The sequence below is a fragment of the Cokeromyces recurvatus genome (assembly GCF_025118155.1).
Source record: "Cokeromyces recurvatus strain NRRL 2243 chromosome Unknown BX663scaffold_29, whole genome shotgun sequence".
Taxonomy (NCBI): domain Eukaryota; kingdom Fungi; phylum Mucoromycota; class Mucoromycetes; order Mucorales; family Mucoraceae; genus Cokeromyces; species Cokeromyces recurvatus.
In genome coordinates, this window is record NW_026251415.1 from 271,773 (window position 1) to 293,815 (window position 22,043).

At 29.6% G+C, this 22,043-nt stretch overlaps 7 protein-coding genes across 7 annotated transcripts; 2 read left to right on the forward strand and 5 right to left on the reverse strand.

The window, feature by feature from the left end:
- Positions 1-307: 307 nt before the first annotated feature.
- Positions 308-2,014, reverse strand: BX663DRAFT_459999 (Tom37 C-terminal domain-containing protein). The gene is made up of 6 exons (XM_051523930.1): positions 1,837-2,014; positions 1,618-1,747; positions 1,522-1,561; positions 1,235-1,459; positions 1,043-1,119; positions 308-959 (listed from the first exon to the last, which is right to left on the reverse strand). The coding sequence occupies exons 1-6, from the start codon at positions 1,982-1,984 to the stop codon at positions 515-517; spliced, it is 1,065 nt and encodes a 354-aa protein (XP_051379639.1). The 5' UTR covers positions 1,985-2,014; the 3' UTR covers positions 308-514.
- A 1,279-nt stretch (positions 2,015-3,293) lies between these two features.
- On the reverse strand, positions 3,294-4,099 carry BX663DRAFT_489093 (tyrosine phosphatase-like protein; the record flags this gene model as incomplete). Its single annotated transcript, XM_051524865.1, has 3 exons — positions 3,294-3,743; positions 3,770-4,008; positions 4,090-4,099. 3 exons carry the CDS (start codon positions 4,097-4,099, stop codon positions 3,294-3,296), a joined length of 699 nt encoding a protein of 232 aa, XP_051379640.1.
- Positions 4,100-4,307: 208 nt separating this feature from the next.
- On the forward strand, positions 4,308-6,238 carry BX663DRAFT_520861 (Metalloenzyme, LuxS/M16 peptidase-like protein). The gene is made up of 4 exons (XM_051529161.1): positions 4,308-4,431; positions 4,537-4,737; positions 4,986-6,091; positions 6,160-6,238. Exons 1-4 carry the CDS (start codon positions 4,375-4,377, stop codon positions 6,164-6,166), a joined length of 1,371 nt encoding a protein of 456 aa, XP_051379641.1. The 5' UTR covers positions 4,308-4,374; the 3' UTR covers positions 6,167-6,238.
- A 92-nt stretch (positions 6,239-6,330) lies between these two features.
- BX663DRAFT_563802 (uncharacterized protein) lies at positions 6,331-7,924 on the reverse strand. The gene is made up of 4 exons (XM_051532028.1): positions 7,707-7,924; positions 7,433-7,632; positions 7,108-7,345; positions 6,331-7,023 (listed from the first exon to the last, which is right to left on the reverse strand). Exons 1-4 carry the CDS (start codon positions 7,912-7,914, stop codon positions 6,455-6,457), a joined length of 1,215 nt encoding a protein of 404 aa, XP_051379642.1. The 5' UTR covers positions 7,915-7,924; the 3' UTR covers positions 6,331-6,454.
- Positions 7,925-11,491: 3,567 nt separating this feature from the next.
- BX663DRAFT_520864 (HotDog domain-containing protein) lies at positions 11,492-12,976 on the reverse strand. The gene is made up of 6 exons (XM_051529162.1): positions 12,739-12,976; positions 12,620-12,679; positions 12,337-12,563; positions 12,125-12,263; positions 11,845-12,038; positions 11,492-11,769 (listed from the first exon to the last, which is right to left on the reverse strand). The coding sequence occupies exons 1-6, from the start codon at positions 12,946-12,948 to the stop codon at positions 11,592-11,594; spliced, it is 1,008 nt and encodes a 335-aa protein (XP_051379643.1). The 5' UTR covers positions 12,949-12,976; the 3' UTR covers positions 11,492-11,591.
- Positions 12,977-17,647: 4,671 nt separating this feature from the next.
- BX663DRAFT_520883 (TLD-domain-containing protein) lies at positions 17,648-19,438 on the forward strand. Its single transcript, XM_051529163.1, has 7 exons — positions 17,648-17,826; positions 17,919-18,406; positions 18,471-18,626; positions 18,726-18,790; positions 18,899-19,003; positions 19,064-19,234; positions 19,320-19,438. Exons 1-6 carry the CDS (start codon positions 17,679-17,681, stop codon positions 19,203-19,205), a joined length of 1,104 nt encoding a protein of 367 aa, XP_051379644.1. The 5' UTR covers positions 17,648-17,678; the 3' UTR covers positions 19,206-19,234; positions 19,320-19,438.
- Positions 19,439-20,038: 600 nt separating this feature from the next.
- Positions 20,039-21,698, reverse strand: BX663DRAFT_520888 (dehydrogenase E1 component-domain-containing protein). The gene is made up of 3 exons (XM_051529164.1): positions 21,612-21,698; positions 21,294-21,530; positions 20,039-21,135 (listed from the first exon to the last, which is right to left on the reverse strand). The coding sequence occupies exons 1-3, from the start codon at positions 21,669-21,671 to the stop codon at positions 20,257-20,259; spliced, it is 1,176 nt and encodes a 391-aa protein (XP_051379645.1). The 5' UTR covers positions 21,672-21,698; the 3' UTR covers positions 20,039-20,256.
- Between the last annotated feature and the right edge of the window lie 345 nt (positions 21,699-22,043).

Below are 22,043 nucleotides of genomic sequence, written 5' to 3' on the forward strand. Positions count from 1 at the left end.
ATAAAATACTTTAAACCTTTTCACTTGAACATATCCGATATTTATGATAATGAAATGCTGTTTTTAATTTCTATACTCAAAAAAAAAAAGTAAAATGCCTTTATGGAAAACATGATCTAATGAGTAAATTTTAAATAGATTAATCACTAAATAATGGGTGGGATTTTTTTCCCTTTAAAGTAGAGTTCTTTCAACATCCAAAACACAGTCACAAGATCTTTCTTCAAGAATAAAGACATCTCGTCCCAATCTTGGGGAAGTTTCCATGTAACTTGTGCCTTTAATAAAATTAGTTCTACTTCACCTCCACTTCTTTCTATACAGACAGAATATTTTCTTTTCTTCTTCCTTTTACTTGCCTCTTAAGTGAGTTTTTTATTTCCTCCTCGTCTTTTGGAACAGACCTGAGCAGCACAGTAAACTTTATTACTATGTGTTCATTTCGGTCGTTTTATTTTATTTTATTAATAAAAATATATTTAATAATAGTATTTTTTTTTCTTTTTTTTACAATTTATTCTTCCTCTTCTGAATCATAAGATTCATCGTTTAGTTCAACACTTATAATACCATTATAAATTACATAAGCTAAAAAGAAAGTTATGCCACCTGCAATTGACCAGATGCGCTTACGTTCAAAATCAATTTGTACTTGGCTTTTTTCTTTCTTACTTTCCTTATCACTTGTGCCCATATATGATACAATATCATCTTTAATACTACCCAAAAATCCAACTGGATTGTTTTTAAATGTTTTCCAGAGTGATGGGACATCCTCAGCAGGCTCAGATTCCTGCGCATTTCCTTTTGATGTAAATAACAAATCTCTAATTCGATTACAATATTGTACTAATTGTGGATATTCATTCATTAAGATATGTTGCAAACGTCTATGAGCTAATTCCGGATATAAATGTAAAGCAAGATATCCAAATACAATACAATCTAATGTAGTTGGGCTAACAAAATTATAATTAGCTATGATTGCTTTTATTTTATTTGCTTATTTTTTTTGTAAAAAAAAAAAATCAAGTTGACATACCTATCATTAAACATATAATTCTTATTATCTAGTTGCTTTTGTAGAATATCATATGTTTCTCTAGCTAATCTGTACATCTATAAAACAGAAATACACACACACATATATATATGTATATATAAATATTGTGTGTATATTGCATATATTAGTATTACTTCCTATTTATAAATGAAATATGCCCATCTATTTTACATGATGCCAGCCTGTTTTTAATAATTCTTTCATCTCTTCTTTTTCATTTTGTGGTGCTCCAACATCATCGCCAGTAATTTCGACATTATATTTAGCTAGTCTTGCTTTTGCATTATTTTTTAATTGAATAGGTACAATATAACGAGCTGGAAAAGATAAAAGCTTTGCATATGTGGGTCGAATGTTTTTAACAAAATTGGTTGAATCTGCATACCAAGTATATAGCTATATAATAAAGTTAATAAAGAATGACCAAATATGACTTGGGAATTATTATTATTATTTACCATACAATCATAAAGTTTATCTTGAACTAATGCTGAATAACTAAACAAAGAGAAGTTTAAGTCTCTAGATGTTTAATACTATTGGGTACTATTTACGCTAAGTATTCAGCTTTCTGCTCAGGAAGAAGATTTTTATTGGCATCTTTATTGCAATGAGCCAAGTGAGCTAAAATACGATCTACTCCAGCAATCCAAGCTGAACCATTTTTAAGTAATGGAAGTTCACCTATAGTATATAAACATGCAATAACTTAGCTTTTTTTTTTTTTTTTTTTTTTTTTTTTTTTTTGAAATTAAACACTAACAATATATTACCTGTTGGACTTTGTTGAGGATCGTTGCATCTTACAATTGTATAACTTTGCTGAATTAAACGTAAATAACTCTCAATAACAACACATTTTGGATCTATAGAGGGTGCATTCAAAGCAGGACCCCATACATAAAGTTGCATAGTTGACATTTGTGCTAATAGGAAATAATAAATATTTATAAAAAAAAAAAAAAAAAATTAAAGTGAAGAATAATTTCGCCCTTGTTAGGAAGAATTAATAACCCTAGATCTTTTTTTTTTTTTTTTTTTTTTTTTTTTTTTTTTTTTTTTTTTTAATTAAAAGAAAAAATTAGCCTCTCTCTACTTAAGTGAAAGTGTAATAACAATTGCACTACTTCCGTTTTCAAATCACCCAAGATAATAACTCCAATATAGTAAATAAGATAAACAGGCACTTAATACTAGCTAAGCAATCTGATTTATTATCTAAGTTTAACATATACAGACTAACACTAAGTTGCAGCCCATTTTACTCATAGATCATTTCGTTATACGTCAACTCAGTCAAATACGTAAATAGATATTCGATATATAAAACCATCAGAACCCTTACCCTCCCCCCCACTTTTTATTTTACTTACTTCAGAGAAACCATTCATATTAAAAAAAAAATAAAATAAATAAATCAGTGTATATCATATTCGGACATATCAAGTAATTATATACAGAGTATAGAAAGACCAAATATTATCCAAGTAAAGTTATGAAAAGAAAAAAAAAAAAGATAAAGTCAGACTTAAAGGAAAGATACAATACGTTTTATAGCTGTCATCAAGGAGTAGGCAGCTGGAAAATAATATGTTCCTGAATAATTTGTGTGATAGATTAACTTTACACTTTTTGAGGTAAACGTGAAGAGAAATTTACCCCTTAAATACATCGGTTTACAACAGCCATAGTAAATAAATAACTAGTAGAAACAATCAAGTCGGCCGTTTAGAACTGTCAATGATGTATATGTCATCCTTAACATACTATTATATTGCAAATCTAACGATTCTTAACAAACTTCTGTTTTAATTCCATTGTTGGTCTGTTATTCTGTACCATTCTTGAAGAATTAAACTATTTGGTGTATGCTATATTCCTCTCTTCCTCTTTATAAAGTTGGGTAATAGCTATTGATTAGACTATTTTTGCTTTCTACTCTTCCTATTACGTACTTACAATAGTAGTCATCAATTCTCTTCTTTTTCTTATAAATGACTAATTGCATTTTAGTAGAGAAATACAAACAACTTTAAGAATATGATAACCATTACAAAATTTATCCTCTCCATGTCAAAATAATAAAAAAAACAAGATCGTATCGAATGTAGTAAAATGATACACATTGAGTTTATTTGCCATATCAACTATGCTTTTGATCTATCTATAAACAAAGTTATTTAAATTGAAGCAATGTATGATGACTTTATATAAATGTTCCATCTCTATTTTAATTTATCTTTTTGTCGGTTCCTTTAAGGTACTTTTTACGTTGTATTCTCATGTGATTATACATAACAGGTGAACCAGGAGCATATAATATGATGACAGCAATATAGATGTAATAATACAAATCTCCCCAAGCAGCCTTAACATAAGGTAACGACTGATAAATCATGATCAATTCAGAAGAGATACCAGTTGGGTATAGGACTAAAAAGAATGTGTAACGAGCCCAAGTAATAATAGCAGGTACAGAAGAGGCTAAATTTGTTGCATAATAAGAATATCTTACACATTCAGCAATACTCCAAGAGATGACCATTGTAGTGTATGACCAATGAGAATGAATTTCAGGGAATGGATAATTTACGGCCCAAACCAAGAAAATACGTGAGAATACTTGCATAATAGTTGTCATCAGAGGTGTTCTCACCCATCCTAATAAAGCATGAACAATCTACCATGTACGTTAACATCACTTACATCTTCGCTCATTATATATAATTGCATATACTTTACTTCAAACAAAGCTGTTGTTTGAACAACAATCAATACAGGCCATGTTGCTTCAAATACATTTTGATAACTGCTTTCACGAGCAATTTGTGCCAGAGCTAAAAATAGAACATACGCCCATCCAGCAAGAGAAGCAAAGTTATAAGTAATCAAATAAAGTTTCAAAAGTCCAGTAGGCCCTCTTTTTGAAGCTTGAGCACTAGTAGCTTTAAAAAATGAAAATAACAGAAAGATAATATTGTTTTAATTCATCATTGCAGTTGAATGAACTTGAAATATTTCAATACCTTTAGCCATTATGCGAGTATATGCTTTTTAAGTCGTGTTAAAAAAAAAAAAAGTTTATTTAAAATGTTTCTTCTTGAAAAAAAAAAAAAAAAAAAAGAGAAGAAATGATGACGTGATATATACAGCCCGCCAGGGGCGGACAACTAAAAAAATGAGGGTTGACCCCCACAGAAAAAGGACATCAAGCAAGATTGAAGGTAAAAAAAAAAAAAAAAAGGCCAGTTATTATATTTATTTATTGTTTCGTCTCCCCACTCTTACATTCAAATTTCTTCATTTTTAAAATGGCTTCAAGGCTTCTTACTAATACCCTTCAAGCTAATGCTGGTTTAACTAAGCAGGTACATTCAACATAACAGATCTTTAACAATTCGCATACACCTATAAAGCAACTCCAATTTTAATTCGCATTTTTTTTTTTTTTTTTTTTTTCGCAACTATTATAGTTCATCCGTTCTATGGCTACGAATTCCAAGCAAGCCTTAGCAACTCGCATCACTAACTTACCTAACGGCCTTACAGTTGCTACCGAGGAGAACCCTTCTGCTGGTGCTGCAACTGTTGGTGTTTGGATTGATGCTGGTTCTCGTGCTGAATCCGCAAAGACCAATGGTATCGCTAACTTATTTGAACATGTTGCTCTTCAGGTAAATTATTAAAGCAAAAAGGGAATATGAAGAAAAAAAAAAAGAGGATACAATCTACTTTAAGATAAATTTATATTTTTCGAAGGAATGATACATATGAAAAAAAGTATTTAAAAAGTTGAAAAAGAGGGAATAAAAAAAAAAAAAAAAAAAGAGAGAGAAAGAGAAAGAAGGTGCCCTGAGATACCGAATACTGTTTAAAAGCTTATAATTTGATTTTTTTTTCTTTTTTTTTAAAAAAAAATTAGGGTCAAGCTTCTAAATTTGAAAATATCGGTGGTGTCCTTACTGCCAAAACTGGTCGTGAAATCACTTCATTCTCAACCAAGACTTTGGGTAGTAAAATGAGTGAATCTGTAGAAATCCTTGCTGACCTTATTCAAAATACAAAGATTGATGCCGCTACTGTTGATAAGCAACGACAAGCTGTTTTTAAGCAACAGCTTGCTGCAGAAAATGATTATGAATCTGTTGTTTTCGATCATTTGTATGCTACTGCATTCCAGGGCGAATCTTTGGGACGCCCTGTGAATGGTATTAAAGAAACTGTTGAACAAATAACTGTCGAGGATTTGATTGCTTTCCAAAAGGACAATTATAGCGCTGATCGCATGGTTATTGTTGGTTCTGGTGATGTCGACCACGAAGCTCTTGTCCGACTTGCTGAGAAAAAGTTTGGAGGACTTGGTACATCTACTCGTGTTCCTCAGCCAAAGCCTTCTTTCACTGGTTCTGAAATTCGTATGCGTGATGATACTTTACCTCAAGCTCGTATCGCTTTTGCTGTTGAAGGTGCACCTTATTTATCAAAGGATTATTTCAATTTACTCGTTATGCAAGCCATCATTGGAGCTTGGGATAAGAACTTGGGAGGTGCTGGTAATCTTTCTTCTAAATTATCAGCTATTGTTAATAACAACCATCTTGCCGATTCTTTTGCTTCATTTACAAAGGGTCATAAGGATACTGGCTTGTGGGGTCTCTATGTTGTCACTCAAAACAGAGATCAAATTGACGATTTTGTTCATTTCCTTCAAAAAGAATGGGTTCGTCTTTCTACAACTGTTACTGCTTCTGAAATTGAGTGTGCTAAACAACAAGTGAAGGCCGGATTATTATTAAGTCTTGATAGTACCTGTGCTGTTGCTGATGATATTGGTTCTCAAGTTCTTACCACTGGAAAACGTTTATCTGAAGCAGAATTGAAGGAGACTATTCATAAGATTACTGCCGACGATGTTCGTAAGACTGCTTACAAATATGTATGGGATCAAGAACTTGCTGTTGTTGGTCATGGCCCTGTTGAATGTTTGACTGATTACAATAGAGTTCGTGGTAATATGGCTTACAACAGGTAAAGTAGTTTTTTTCTTTTCTTTTCTTTTCCTAGACTAATATATATTTTTTTTTCTTTTATTATAGATTCTAAATTACACATATATTTATATTTATATATTTTTTTTATCAAAATTAATAAAGAACTTTTTTTTAAAAAAAAAGAGTCAAAAAGGGGATATATAGAATAATGATATAAAGTAAGAAGAAGAGTATACAAGATAAGGGTTTGTCTTGTCAACACTAATAATCATTAAGGGGCAGAATAAAGATGACAAATAGTAGTCCATTTTTATTTTGTTTTATTTTTACAAATGCTCAATATATACACATATTACATATACACGAGGGAAAGAATATTAAGTTATAGTGGGTAATTTTACTAAATATTTGAACCACAATATTTTCTAAGAAATGGTGTGGAAGCTAAATAATGACGCAAAATAGGCTCAAGGGGAGTAAAGTTGCCTAATTTATAAAAACCCCAATGGGCAAAACTGTTGATAAAGTAAGGAAATGTCCAATTGGCAACTGAGAGTACATAAATATGCCTTAAAAGTAATGCAAGTGGTGAATTTACAAAGGATGAAGGTAAATAAGGTTTCAACAAAATAGCTATGATTTTCTCCATGATGATGACTAAGCCTTGTATTCCAAAGAATATTATTTGTTGACCCATAAACCTTTCACTATAGATCTTCCAACCTGCATTACATAACGCAGCATATTCATGAGTAAAGCCTGATGCTATAAAAACTGAGAGAGAAGCAAGAGAGATGGCTAATAGTCTATATTTTGGCTTTTTGTTTGTTCCTTCGCGAACCAAGAAATAAACAGGTTTATATGCAAATGATACCCAAGCAGGTCGTAAGATTCTATGCCAACGATAAGACCATACATCCTCTATAGAGGTACCAAAAATCGGGGTTTCCATCATATTCCTCCATTCCTCTATAATGGTGTAAAATGCGATTTTTTTTTTTTTTATTATTAGTTTAATTATCATATATTCTACATCCTTTCATTTTGTCTTACCTGGAGCATAAAGACCATGATCAAAGAGTATGCAATAGAATAGTTGCATTATTTTACCAAACATGTTATATGTAAATGTCAATAACATGATACCGGAACAGCATACCAAAAACGTTTGAATTGGATGATATTTTTGCATTTCGAATATATCCTTAGATGTAAATGTTTTTATCCATGAAACAACAATATCATAACCAATGGCATTTAAAATTATAGAAGGAAAGAGATGATAAAATTTCTAATACACATGTACAAAGGTATAAACATATATAAATTATCAAATTCATAATTACCTTCAAACTCGAAAGAAAAAAAAAATGCTTACCTTTGATTTCAAGTATACCTTTTTCTCGTCATTTGGCTTATGACGGTTATTGGCTCTTATACTAAACAAAAGCTCTGCATTGAATTCAGAAGCAGATATATAAGCATCCTTTTTGTAAATGACAGGATGAATTAAAAAGATATCAATAAAACGTTGAAACATAGTAAATGAAATCACTTGACAGAAAATACAAAAAACGCCTATATTACAAAACAATAAAATGAATTATTTAGCGAAATAAACTGGTTTTTCTTTTTTTTTTTTTTTTATTTACTGTTTTCAAAATCTCTATAGCGATAGGGCATAACTAGTAAACATATTAAAAAAGGAATAGAAATAACTTGCTTTACTTTTGTGCCTAGTACATTTATGTTAAGAGTTGATAGTATAGATAAAACCAGAACAGGAGATAGTGTATAAAAGGCAATATGTGAGGCAGGTACAGCAGTACGCCATGTATCGATTATTTCCTCTTCATACATTTTTGTTAACAAAAAAAAAAAAAAAAAAAATAATAATAATAATAATTTCACATGATAATGAAGAAAACTTATTTTTTTTTTATACTGTGCTGAATTATAATATTTTACTGATAGGATTCAAACTTAATTTCTTTTTTTAGAATAACGCTGTGTTATTATGCTATTACATAAACAATCTATGAATATAGACATCTGCGTGTTACTTGATACACTATTTTCTTTATCTTTATTTATGATATAATTGAAACCCAGTTATATACGTTTAACATTTGTAAAATTAAATTTGAAAAAAAGGAAAAAGGTTAAATGTATGAAATAGAGTTGAATATAATATATTTTCTATGCTGCATTTAACATTCTAAAATAGAAAATAAAAAATTTTCTTTTTTTTTTCTTCTTCATTATATCTTTTTTTTTTTAAATACGAGTGATTTATATACAATTCGTCATTTCTCTCCATTTTTCTTGTTGTAGGAATAAAATTAAATGCTATAAATATTGATATTATTAAAAGGAATATCCTTGTATCACGTTCTTGACATTTACTTTATTAATCAAATGATTTTTACATTTTATTTTGTAATAAATTTATCCAAACTCCTCGGGTTGTTTCGGGGGGGGAGTAAGGGAATGTAATTGGCTATATAAAAAAAGCGATTTTTCAATGAATAAAAATAAGCAAGAATAATAGTGTGATTATCAGTTCAGCAAAGAAAAAAGAAAAGAAAACTGGTCAATTCTTTTCTTATAGATTCTGGAGATGAAGGTATGTTTTTTTTTATGATATGATAGGTAATTAAGCTTATAAAATACAATACGTATAATGAAGCAGTATATAAACCGAGAAATTATATTGAGAAAAAGGAGTAAGGATTAACGTTTAGAAGAGCATTGGTTCTTCAATAACTCCAGACATTTGTAATTAATAGTATACTTTTAAGCATTATATGTTGTTTGGTACTATAAAGAAATAAAACGTGGTATAATTGTCAAGTAGCCTTCTTCAAAGTTAATCTAGGGGTAAAATTTTAAATGTATATACATGGATATGTATTTTTGGCTCTCGAGATAAACACAGAAATGTAGGCAACAAATAAGCTGATAATCATGTATTTTAATCTTCAGTCTAACCAATTTACAATAAAAAGTAAAGTAATATCAAATGCTAACTTTATAAGCATTTATGTTGCCTTATGATGCAACAATTTTAATCAAAATTACTTATCAATACTATACAAGCTTGAAGATTACTATGTATCCAACTGCACATTATTGACTACGTTATATTTCAAACATATCATTAAAGGCTTCTAAAAAAAATGAATAAAAAATTATATATTGAAAGGTAAATTCATAGTATTCTGTTTGTCTGTTAGAAAATATTTTGGGTTCACTTTCAATAGAGTAATTTTAAAGTCGATGAAATAGAGCGATATTTTTTTTTTCACTCATATACTTTAGGCTCTAGAACAAACATCATATTTAATAATCATGAAATATCAGATATTCAAATCAAATCTGTACATGCTAAGGGAAAAATATTCATATGCTGGCTATGTTAGAAGGAGCCAATATATCGATAAGTGAAAGATACAGAAATGAATTAAAGCTAAAGCAGCTAGGCAACTACTATATCTACATTGTTCGCCGTATACATTGTTTCATTATGAAAAGTTTTCATTTTATTTTATTTTTTGGCTTCAAACAACACAATTTAGTTTTTTATGATTATCAAAAAAAGTAGGGGAGAGAATAACAACAAAAGCATGATAATAATTTTAAAATGCTTATATAACTAAAATACACTCTATATTTCTAACAATAGAGAGAAAGAATCTATTCATTGGCAGACTACTAAATCTTCTACCACATACTTAATTGTGTGCAAGGAAAGAATCAAATTCTAAATAAAGATTTTAGATAAAGTTAGACAAAGTAAATATAAATGAAGTTTGAATACCAATAGCACAACATCCTTTCACTATTTCTCATAAAGCAAAGGAAAAAAAAAAGAATATCATTGTAAAAAAAAAAAAAAGAAAAATAGGCTTGCAGTACGTGTTTATAAGACAACACAGAAGCTTTGGAAATTAACAAATGTGAAGCGTTGCTATTGTATTGAAGATTGTAAAACTTGCCATATACAGTGCTAATCTGACATAAATGCATACAAGAATATGTACAACATACTAGTTTCTATTCTTAATAGTCATAGACTTCCAACGATGTTTAACAGGAATCATTGTAGCAAATAGAATTCATCAAATTATTAAAATTGTATTTTTACTTCATTTTAAAATAGTATCCATCCATGCGTCTTTATCTTAAATATCATTTTCTTAGTTAACTATTTAAGCCTATTTATTATTGATGTCTCTCATCATTTTTATTCTTATTACTTTAGCCCTACAAAAGGAGTTCTTTAATCTATCTTCAGTAAAAACTACAATGTCACTGGTTCGTCAAGCGTAAACAAAAAAAAAAAAACTAGTCCAAATCTTTAAAATAATGATTTATTACTTTATTTTCCACCTTTATCTCTCCTTTTTTTTTATTTTATTTCATTCTTGTTATTGGATAAGATTACAAAGTAGCTATTTAATTAACTGATCTGATCCGATAAATAATGTTGGTTCGGATCATTCAACACTTTAAAATTCAGACGATACATAGGAAAATTAAAATTCAGATGGAGGATTTAACTAAAAGAAATCTTTTCTTACAAGATAGATTTTGCTCGTCTTTGTAGTGGTATCAATTCCAAGTTGATCACAGTTTGTTGTCCTTCTTTGGAACAGAATACAATACTTTGATTAGATATGATGCACGTTGACTGTAGTTGTGTCCTTCGTTGATACCTTGGTTGGTTTCCTCCCATAGTGTTTCTCGGCTATGTTTTCATCATCTATATCATTACTTTACCCGTAAACGCTCTATTAAATATTTCCACATGTACTATCGACTTAATGTATCATTCTCCATTACTAATACATTTTTTTTCTTTCTCAATCAGCTTCCTCTGAAGAAACCAAAGTCGCTGCTATTAGCTTCTCCTTAGTTAGTTTGTTGGCTCGACGATCTGTTTCATCAAACACTTTCTTCTACTAGTGTTAAACTAATGTATTGGCTATCCTTTCCTCCCCCTTTTTTTTTTCCTTTTAACTGCTAAGAAATTTTTATTACCTTCTCTCTCTCTCTCTCTCTCTCTCTCTCTCTCAGTTTTTTTTTCTTGGAACTGGTGAGGGTAGTATATTGTATAAATAAATTACTATATACTTATTGGTTGTTTTTATTTTACCTTAATAAACTCTTTTATTCATATAATTTGCTTGGTAATCAAATTATAGGGTTTAATACATAATTTAGGCTAAATTTACGGCTATATTTTCATTAAATAATTTTTGTTAACAAATCATACTTCCAATATATACATATTATCTTTATAAATAATAATAATAATAGTCATAGTAGTAGTAGTAGTAGTAGTAGTAAAAAAAAAAAAAAAAAAAAAAAAAAAAAAAAAAAGTACATGTTCATATCAAGAGAAAAAGGATAAAGAATGTTATAATACTTTATATTTGAGAATAAATAATCTAATATGCTTTATTATTGTATAAATAGAGGAATATGTAGCTAAATAAATAATGTATATATTTATGTATATTGTTTTGAAACATTTACAACTTGCTTCTACTCTCAATTAAATTTCTTCTTTTTTCTTGTTCACGTTTGGATAGTCTGAGAACACCTTCTTGTGCAGTAGTAGCAACCAATGTGCCATCTTTACTATAAATTCTACCAAATGCCATTCCACGTCCGTTGCTAGTTCGAGGGCTATGCATATCATATAATAGCCTATTCATATATACATAGTATGATAAACATAAATACATTGTATTCAGAATTGTATATATATATATATATATTTACCATGAATCAGCTTTAGCAGGCGCATGAAACCACATAGAATGATCTAAACTTGCAAGCATACCAATACCTCTTGAAGGTACTCCATTTACTTTTGCAGCCGTACCAACAAAACCACTATCTGAAGCATATGCAATAACACAAGCATGGAGTCTTTTGTCTAAACCAAGTTGTCCTCTTGTCTTAAACCAGCGTCGCTATACAGGCATATATATATGTATGTATAGAAATAAATTTAATAACTTTGAATATATACATATATAAAGATATAGAATTAACTTACAGCAATTAAGCTAGGCTGAGGAATATTGATTTCTCTGTAATCTACTGGTGAACTTTCTTCAATTTGTATTTTAATAAATTCACGATATTTAGGAGGTAAATCATTTTGATCCAACGCCTTTTGTAATAATTCTACATCACTAATAAAGTAATTATTTAATTTTTAAAAGGTCTTTTTTTTTATCTTATTTTCATACATTTATATACACTTACGATGGAAGTGAGTCTGGTTCAGGTACTTTTGGTATCTCAGTTTGATGATTCAATTGAACACTAGTATCTGGTTTTGTAAAACTAAAACTACATACAAAGATGGCTTTGCCTTTTTGAGAAGCAGTAACAAATCGAGTAGCATATGATCTACCATCCCGAAGCCGTTGAACTTGGTAAATAACCGGTACCTCTACATTACCAGGTAAAATAAAATAACTATGAAGCGACTATATATGTATAATTAGTTAAATATATATAAATATATATAAATATATGTATATACATGTATATCGAATTCATCTGCAACAGTGTAGAATGCGGCTCTTAAAGCTTGAGCTACAATCTTATAGAATTAAATATGAGTGTACAAAGAATAAAATAAAATTCAACTTTTAATTTTACCTGACCACCAAATGCACCACGTGCACCTGCTGGTAACCATAATTCTTTACTCATATATAAATTAATATCTATTTCTTGCACTTCAACAGCATTAGCCATACGGACACCAAAATCTTCATCATCCTCGTCACCGAATCTAGCGGTGATAACGGGGGTAGAATTTTTTTTATCCGCAAAAGAAATGACAGCTGGGAAAGTTGAATTAGGCATTTTGAAGAAGAAAAAAAAAAAAAAAAAAAGAAAAAGAAAAATGTAGCATATTTGTTTTTTTCATTTTATAATTAAAAATAGTCACTAGGAAGAATAGTTTTACCATCCATCATCATATAATTCATTACAAACCTTTTTTTATTACTAAATAAACACTTTTAAATTTTCACATGTGGCTTTTAGCAGTATCAACCAGGTTTGATTTTATTATAAGACAACACTCTTTTTTTTTTATTAATCTTGGTGTAAATCTACTTTAGTTCTAATCAAAGAGTGACAATGATGAAATCATTAATAAAACTGAAGTTTCTATGGTACTATTAAGAAAAAAAAAGCATTATCAATAGAGTTCTAAATAAGTTTATACCTCTTATCGGCTCTCAGATGTAGTTGAGAAATATATCGTGAATCATGAATCGTTTTATAAAAAAGAATATTGGCCTTTAATCCTTTGGAATGCTTAGATGGTGATAATTTTGAAAATGTTATATAAATAATTTCGATCTTTATGCATCGAATAGAATGCATGGTACTTAGTTTTGACTCCATTGGGCATTAGCAGCTAGTGAGTAATCTTTATATTTTACAAACAAGTAACCTTTAAGATTAATGCTTTGCTCCAACAGAAATTACAAAGCAAACTTTCAACGACAAAAAAAAAAAGTTAGTTACATGCTCCTTATGGCAGTCATCTGACTTGCTTTTAGGAAGGACGAGTAGGTCCCAGGTTTGTCATTCTGTAAAGTACAAAGCCGTCTAGGTCTTCTTTTCCCTGTTGTCTCCATTTTTGTGTAGTATGATAATTTAAGTTAGCAGCCATGGCAGCCTCTTTAGGTTTCATACCTTTCTGTTTCAAGAAAAAGAAATACATTTATCGATCCTTGGCTGTGTATCTACTGTATTCAGTTTCTCTTTCTTTCTTAGGGCTCACTTTAGTCATATTTAAGTCAGGTTCCTCGACTAACTATAAATCAAAATCAGAGTCATTCTTAACCATCTTCTTCAGATCTTTTATTTATTTTTTAAGCGAAACGAAGGAGCTTCATCGTATTGAGTAGCTTCATTCCTTCTATCATCAAAGATACTTCCTCTTCCATCTTTATGGTAAAAAGGCATTTCAGAGTCCATTGCTAAGTTTGAAATTGTAGAAAGAAGAAAAGTGTTTAGATTTTGATCAACTCGTCGATTTGGAAAAAGTGACCAATTGACCAATTGGTCTTCAAAAAGCTGATCAATTGAGTTCAAAAACTTGACCGATTTTTTTTTTTTTGGTGAAGTGACCGAATACTGCATTGTTCTAGCTGCTTACTTTACGCCAAGCATATTCATCATATACAAAAAGTATTCATCTTTTTTTTTTTCTTTTTCTTTTTCTTTTTCTTTTTCTTTTTTCCTTTCTTTTCTTTTCTTTTCCTTTTTCAAAGAAATGAATAAAGTTTCTTTGAACTAATAAAGTATGTAAAATTCATCTTTGAAATTGTAAGAAAATAAAAAAAAAAGAATTTATACACTTGTTTGCAAATATCCACACATTAATAACTAAAGGAGTAAACAACATTTATACATGCGTGTGTAAAAAAAGATGAAATAAAGTTTAATACGTTCTCCTTAAAAAAAAAAGGAGAAAAAAGTACTTTTTCTTATCTTTTTTATCTTTTCTTTTCCTTTTCTTTTCTTTTCTTTTCTTCACAAATGTTGCCTTTTTTTTTCTTTTTTTTTCCCTAAAGTTAGAGAAAGTCAGGGTTATGAAGTGTGCTCAAGTCACATAGCTTGGCTTACTTGAGTTTGTAGAACTGTCCGTTTATAACATGGCTAAAGGAGAGGGCCTAGACTCTCTTTTGGTTACTACATGCATATCCGCCTTCACCTTGGGTTATTGCAACCTTAGATAATTGATGGGACCTTATCGAATTTTGACTGCTCAAGTTTGATTTATTTCCAAAGGAGGAGGGAAATAAAAAGGATACTTGGGGTTGGAAATTGTAAACCTGTTCCTTTTTTAGGGAGATTAGCGTACTCTTTGTCTGCACCATTGAAAGGGCTTATCTCAAGGTTTAGTTTTTCTGTTTTTCTTTTTGGAGGTTTTTCCTTCTTTTTATTTTTATCTAGTTGCTGTTTATAAAATAAAAATAGATAAGGATGCACAGCTTACGTTTCTGACCGTGGTTTTTTCATCTATTTATTTAGTTGAAGAATCCCAACTTGTATTTACTGTTAAGTCAAAAGTAGATGCTAGGGGTCAAAGAAGGGACATTCTCAGGTAAACAATAGTCAGGTCGTGCACTTTATATATCTGGATTCCTTCCACTTCGCCACGCTACAGGTCAGAATGTTTAGCCCGGCTTCCAATGAAACTTACATCCAACTGTATTTTTTATTGGGGTAGGAAGTGAGGAATCCTATCTTTTTCTTCTAGCAAGGCTTGGGCCAGGTTGGACTTTGCCAAGTGTCTACTAGTTGAAATTGGACGTTTATCTTTCAAGTAGAAGTTTAGAGGGAGAAGAAAAAATTACAGCCCGTATCAATTTGTGTATGGGTTGTAATATTATTTTTGGGATTAGATATGCTTTCACCTTCTCGTGGTTAATCCTGTTAGTATCAAGTCTCTTCTACTAAAGAGATTTGAGAACTAAGAAAAGCATCTTTTTTTTTATAAAATATTAATAAAAATGAAAAAGAAGTTTTTATAAAAAAACGTATTATAACAACCCTGTAAATTAATTACTTCACTTTAAAAATCGGATATTAATAGCTGTTAAATTGTTTACCAAAATGATATGTATTCTTGTCTTGTCTATAATATCTTACAAACCATTATATTTATTAGTATATAGTCTCAATCAAGGACACTGTATTAACTTTGTCTTGGCAAGGAATTGATAAATGAAGGAGAGTTCATCTTATAAAGAGAGAATAACAATTTGTCTTTCTCCTTAATCCTCTGCCATCTCTATAAGCTCATTCTATATCACTTTTATTGACTATAAGCTATTTCCTGCTCAATAAACTTATGGTAACTGTCGCTTGATAATCCTGGGACAATTGCTTCAACAAGTAAACATGATGTAATATGATATATATTTTATTTGTCTCCAAAAAAAAGAAAAGTTAACTATATGTGTATACCTGGATTCACTTCTGTTGGATTTAATCACCTCAATAAGAATCTACTCAGGCTTTCTAAATATTTCCCTTGTACATTGATGTATATGTATGTGTATGTTTTCCCTTTTGTCCCTGAGGAGTTTTTTTTTTTTTTTTTTTTTTTTTTTTTTTTTTTTTTCGTACTTAATACTACAAGTTAGACTGGTTTAAAGGGATTTTATTAGTGTTTAAAAACATTCTTGTTTAATTGGGGTATTATTAAAAATAAGAAACTTCCCACCCTGGATATCTAACTTTATCTAAATATATATGCATACATATACAAAACTATAGGGAATGGAGATAAGACCATGCCTCGTTCCTTTTCTCTCTTCCCAGTATAAAATGATTCTATTTATCATTATTATTATCTAATTTTGATACACGTATTATAAAAGAGTAACTAATAAATTGGTAAAGCTCTTTAGACAGATACTTTGAGTATTAAACGTTGGTGACACGCATACATCATCATTGTGAAAAAAAAAGAAAAAAAAATGCAGAGTTTTTATTTACAAATGGAAGAATTTACTATTATAGAGTCATTCCATGTATATCATCCTTCCCAATCTAGTGTTAATGATTTGAATCAGGGAATAAAGCATACCTTTATTAGGGAAGAAAAACAAAAAATAAAAGGAAAATATCAGTAAAATAAGAAATAAAATAAAGATTATATACAAATAAAGTGAGAATGATTAGATTTGATGGGTACTTTGTATAAGTAATATTGACATGCTGTTATTCCATCTTTACACATTGGTGTTACAGTATTTCATGATAATTACTATTTCGAGTGGCCTGTTGTAGAATGTGAATTATACTGATAGGGATTTTCATACTAAATCAATTATTATAAGTTTTGCAGATTTACTTTATATCTTATTGTTAGCCCAGCCTAAACTTTGTTTAAAGATATATTAAACAAACAAAAAAAGTCAGGAGTTATTTCTTCGAACGTTATAATAATATACAGATATATGAGACTTATTGTAAGTTTATTTATATTTATATTTTTCGTTATTATTATGTAAAAAAATGTCATCTTCATTACAAATTAGAACAAAGCTTGACCTTAGCTTGTGTTCAAATTGTGCATATATGAAAGCATCTGATAAAAGTTACAAAATAATATAAATTGCATAATAAAAAAAATAAATAAATAATGGAAGCGGGTAGCAGCAAAATTAAAAAAATAAAAAAAAAAATGGTATACTTATTAATCATTCTATCTTGCATATAATGAAATATCTATCATAAATAATTTCAACTAAATCCTATATTTTTTTTTTATTTTTTTCAATTATAGGCCAAGAATCTTAATGAAGGTTAGCTTATAAAATTTGGAAACAAATAGAAGGAGGAAAGGGGGAGAGAGAGAGGGAGACAGAGAGAGGAGAAGGAATAAATATTATGTCAATGCATGTAATACTTTATATGGGAAAAAAAAGATATAAATATACATTTATATAAAGGAGAAGATAAAGAAGAAGAAAAAAGTCCCTTTTTCTTCTTCTTTTTTTCTTTCTTTCTTTTTTTTTTTTTTTTTTTTTTTTTTTTTTTTTTTCATTTAAAATTATTATCATATGAAAAAATTATTTAATTTTTCTTCTACTTCAGCAAACTATGGGATGAGCAAAGAACGCTTAACTCCTTTATATCGTTCATTAACTCAAGATAGTCAATATACGAATGACGATTCACCTATAACAAAATTAGTATGCAAATTATTAGGTACATTTATATTCATAATAATGACAATAAATGATATACATATATAAACCTCTAAAACCAAATACAACTTGTTTAAATATTTATATATAAAGGTTTACCTAGTCCAGCAGTAAGACCTCGGTTACGGCATAAATCACGATCAACGACATCAATCACCAAAAGTTCAGTTATTTCTTCATATCAAAATACAACTTTAATAGACTCTAATACTTCCGAAGAAAAAGCTGTACGAAAGCCATCAGCTATCACCATTGTGACACCGTCATGTACAGCAGCATCGTCCATTATCATGGACTGGGACCAGATTGAAGTATCAACCACTAATAAAGAAAAAGACGATACAAGCTCAATTTCTTCCAGTTTATCATCTACAAGTTATATTTCAACTGTAAATAGTTCAATCTATTTTATTGATAGTTCGAATAATAAATGCATATCACCTGCGGTAGATGCGCTTGTTACAGCTAGTTTGATTCCCACAAAATATACAAAGTCAATTCTTGAATATATACCTTCAATAAAATTAATCCATCGAAAACAAGATACAGAACCTGTGTTAACTGAAGCAATAGCTGAACGAGTAAGCTCATCATGTCATGTTTGATTTATAATTTTTTTTGTCTGTAGTAATCATGTTTCTATAGATTCGACCGTATATTCCTAAAAGATATAAAATAGCAGAAAAATGGAATCTTCTATATAGTCTAGATCAGCATGGAGTTAGTCTTACCACATTATATTCACTTATGAAAAAATATGATGGACCTTGTGTTATAATTTTAAAAGATGCAGATGAACAAGTAATATATTCATATATAAATATATATATATACATATCTGTATATACTTTATACATATACATTTCATGAGATTGATTGTCATAATAATTGCATGTCTAGATATTCGGTGCATATTTAAGTAATACACTTTCTTTACAAAATTACTATTATGGAACTGGTGAATGGTAAACGTATATTTATACATACATACATAACATGATTTAGGTAATACTTAAACCTTTTTTTTTTCCTTTCCCCTTTTCCCTTTTTCCCCCCCCCCAAACCCCATTTAGTTTTTTATGGAAATTAAATGGAGAGACAATTAAAGTTTTTCCATGGACAGGAAAAAATGATTACATGATCCTGTCAGATTCTGATTTCATAGCTATAGGTGGAGGGTATGAATAAGTTATACGTTAAATTCCAGTTTCTTTATAAACGAATTTTTATTATATTAGGGATGGTACATTTGGATTATGGTTAAACTCAGAGCTCGAGAAAGGTTATAGTAATACGTGCCCTACTTTTGATAATGAAATTTTATCTCTTAGACATGAATTTCGATGTCTAGAATTGGAAGCTTGGGGATTGTACATATAAAGTATACCCTTTATCACTTTTGTGTATGTGTACGTGTGTAAATATAAATATTATATTCATTTATAATATTCAACATTAAAATCAAGTTTGTAAAATATTTATATGTATATATAGAATCAAAAAAAGAAGTTTTATGTACGTTTACGCAAAATGATATTCTACTAATTTTATATACATAATTACCTTTTTATTATTATTCAATATATTTGCATTCTATCTTATTTTAACGGTCAGCTTATAAAGTCATTATATTAATGATATATTATTTATTTATTTCTGCATGTGTAATAATAATCATGAATTATCATAGTTAATATTCAATGACTTTTTAATACTGAAGAGTATGATTATTTATCGTAAATGTATAAATCAAGTCTTTTGTGTATGTCTGTGTATTTATTTATTGAATATATTGTCTTTGTTCTTCTTGATTATTAAGAAAATACTCTAAACTTAAGATAGTCGTTAGAAGTGATATATCATGGTCATAAATATTTTTTTTTTTTTTTTTTTTTTTTTTTTTTTACTTTCTTAAAATGTACAATTTTAATTTAAACTGGACCACACATGTATATGATTGATTACATAATTTTTTTTATACCACTATTTGGGCGCCCCAAACAGATATCAGTTTAAAGTAGTTTTAGTAACCTTTTTGACACTAATGCAAATTTGAAAAGACAGTTTAAAAATGGAAGGAGGGGGGGGAGAAGAGGGAAGGTTCATGATTTATTGTAGATTACCAAGTAACTAGTAATTCATATCTATAATTAAGAATCCTTTTTTTTTGTGGTTATTATAGAATTTAGTCACTTTTAGTATCCATAAAATGGTTATTTTTTTAAGAGTTTTTTCTTTTATTGTTATGAAGCAAAAAAAAATATTAACAAAATGAAAGCAATACAAAATAAAACAATTTTTAAATACTTTCGTACGCCTCCTTTTCTTTTTTGGTAAAAGTATCATTATTTTTATCTATATATAGCCTGAGGATTTCAGTGTGTATATTTAAATATGTATATACATATATGTATATATAAGGAAGAGTCATTTAGTAATGGTAAATTTCGTTGGGTTCACGTCCACGAACTGAAGAAGGTTCAGAACCAGGAATATAAATATCAGTAAAGAATTCAGATGTAGATGGCTCAGGGGCTGCTTCTGCCTTCTTAAGTGCATCATCGACCAACTTACGTGCTTCCTTATCAATATTCTTGAGATCAGCTTCAGTAGCCAATCCATGTTCAATCAAGACATGCTTCATACCCATAATAGGATCAGAAGTAGAACGCATATGTTGAATTTCTTCACGTGTTCGGTATGTGGTGCCAGGATCAGACATAGAATGACCACCATAACGATAGGTAGACATTTCCATGACAAGGGGACCCTTTCCAGATGTTGTCCATTCCTTAGCATATTGACAAGCTTTATAAACTGAAAGAACATCCATGCCGTTCACCTTAAGGCCAGGGATATAATCACCACGTTTATAATATTCAGTGGATGCAGATGATCGATTAGCAGAGGTACCCATACCATATTTATTGTTTTCACAGACAAAGACACATGGGAGATCCCAAAGCTTAGCCATATTATAGGCTTCAAATACTTGACCTTGATTGGATGCACCATCACCATAAAGTGCAAAAGTGACTGAAGGGTTTTCAAGGTACTTTTGTGCAAAAGCAACACCAGCTCCTAAGGGTACTTGTGCGCCAACAATACCATTACCACCATAAAATGAGGGAGCAAACATGTGCATAGAACCACCTTTACCCTTTGAAATACCAGTACTACGACCCATTAACTCGGCTAAAATACTTTCAACTGATCCACCACGAAGATAAGTAAAACCATGGCATCGATAAGCAGTAATGACATGATCATTTTGAGTGATGGCAGCTTCCATACCAACAGAAACAGCTTCCTAAGAAATCCAAAAAAAAAAACAATTTAGTCTCCGAACGCAAACTTGTGACATCAAACGCGGGGTTCATTTACCCAGCATCCCCCGCGTTTGCCCGCTGCAATCCTTTTCCTCCCCACAAAAAAATAAAATAAAATAATTTTTTTTCTTTATTATACCTGTCCATTACATAAATGACAGAAACCACGAATTTTCTTGGCCTTGTAAAGACCATCAGCTGCTGTCTCCATACGTCTCATAGTAGCCATCTTAGTATACATATCAATTAATTGATCCTTAGTAATTTCAACTTCAAGACCGGGTTTCTCACAATTATAAGTTTCGAAAGAAGACTCAGGTAATGCAATTGTCAACTTTTCCTCCGAAAAACGAGGCATACTAGTAGACATAGCACGCTACAATATATAAATGATTTAATTATCTTCTCTAAAGCATATTTGATTTCTTTCTTGTGGAGGTTTTTTTTTTATTTTTACCATGGGATTTATAGCGACCATACGCTTAGTAGCAAATAATCGAGATGCTGAACGAAGCATTTTTGATGATTAAAGAGGAAAAAAAAAGAAAGAAAAGAAAAAAAAAGAAAAATAAAATAAAATAAACAAAAAGGCTTTTTCAAGTTTTTTTTTCTTTTTTTTTTTTTTTTTTTTTTTTTTTTTTTTTTTTTTTTTTTTTTTTACATAAACAAGGTCCCGCAAGATTACTAGAATGTTTTTTTTGGGGAATAATCGGGAGAAAATAGTTTGATTGGCTAAAATAGAATGTTTTTCAGGAGGGTATACAGGGATTTGCTAATGAATACTAAAATTTGTGATAGGCTTTGTAGAAATTATTATCGCTTAGGACAAATTTTATGCTAAGTGACTTTGTGCTATCATATTTTATTTTTATTTTTATTTTTATTTATT

Coding starts and splice junctions, on each gene's coding strand:
- BX663DRAFT_459999 (XM_051523930.1), bottom strand. CDS start 1,984: ATGTCAACTATGCAACTTTATGTATGGGGTCCTGCTTTGAATGCACCC. Junction 1,562..1,617: donor CAGAAAGCTGAATACTTAGC/GTAAATAGTACC, acceptor CTCTTTGTTTAG/TTATTCAGCATTAGTTCAAG. Junction 960..1,042: donor AATTATATGTTTAATGATAG/GTATGTCAACTT, acceptor TAATTTTGTTAG/CCCAACTACATTAGATTGTA.
- BX663DRAFT_520861 (XM_051529161.1), top strand. CDS start 4,375: ATGGCTTCAAGGCTTCTTACTAATACCCTTCAAGCTAATGCTGGTTTA. Junction 4,432..4,536: donor ATGCTGGTTTAACTAAGCAG/GTACATTCAACA, acceptor CAACTATTATAG/TTCATCCGTTCTATGGCTAC. Junction 4,738..4,985: donor TTGAACATGTTGCTCTTCAG/GTAAATTATTAA, acceptor AAAAAAAATTAG/GGTCAAGCTTCTAAATTTGA.
- BX663DRAFT_563802 (XM_051532028.1), bottom strand. CDS start 7,914: ATGTATGAAGAGGAAATAATCGATACATGGCGTACTGCTGTACCTGCC. Junction 7,633..7,706: donor CTATAGAGATTTTGAAAACA/GTAAATAAAAAA, acceptor TTTGTAATATAG/GCGTTTTTTGTATTTTCTGT. Junction 7,346..7,432: donor AGGTATACTTGAAATCAAAG/GTAAGCATTTTT, acceptor CATGTGTATTAG/AAATTTTATCATCTCTTTCC.
- BX663DRAFT_520864 (XM_051529162.1), bottom strand. CDS start 12,948: ATGCCTAATTCAACTTTCCCAGCTGTCATTTCTTTTGCGGATAAAAAA. Junction 12,680..12,738: donor GTGGTGCATTTGGTGGTCAG/GTAAAATTAAAA, acceptor TAATTCTATAAG/ATTGTAGCTCAAGCTTTAAG. Junction 12,264..12,336: donor GAACCAGACTCACTTCCATC/GTAAGTGTATAT, acceptor TTACTTTATTAG/TGATGTAGAATTATTACAAA.
- BX663DRAFT_520883 (XM_051529163.1), top strand. CDS start 17,679: ATGAAAAAATTATTTAATTTTTCTTCTACTTCAGCAAACTATGGGATG. Junction 18,407..18,470: donor CTGAAGCAATAGCTGAACGA/GTAAGCTCATCA, acceptor ATGTTTCTATAG/ATTCGACCGTATATTCCTAA. Junction 18,627..18,725: donor TAAAAGATGCAGATGAACAA/GTAATATATTCA, acceptor TTGCATGTCTAG/ATATTCGGTGCATATTTAAG.
- BX663DRAFT_520888 (XM_051529164.1), bottom strand. CDS start 21,671: ATGCTTCGTTCAGCATCTCGATTATTTGCTACTAAGCGTATGGTCGCT. Junction 21,531..21,611: donor TGGTCGCTATAAATCCCATG/GTAAAAATAAAA, acceptor TATATATTGTAG/CGTGCTATGTCTACTAGTAT. Junction 21,136..21,293: donor GTCATTTATGTAATGGACAG/GTATAATAAAGA, acceptor TGGATTTCTTAG/GAAGCTGTTTCTGTTGGTAT.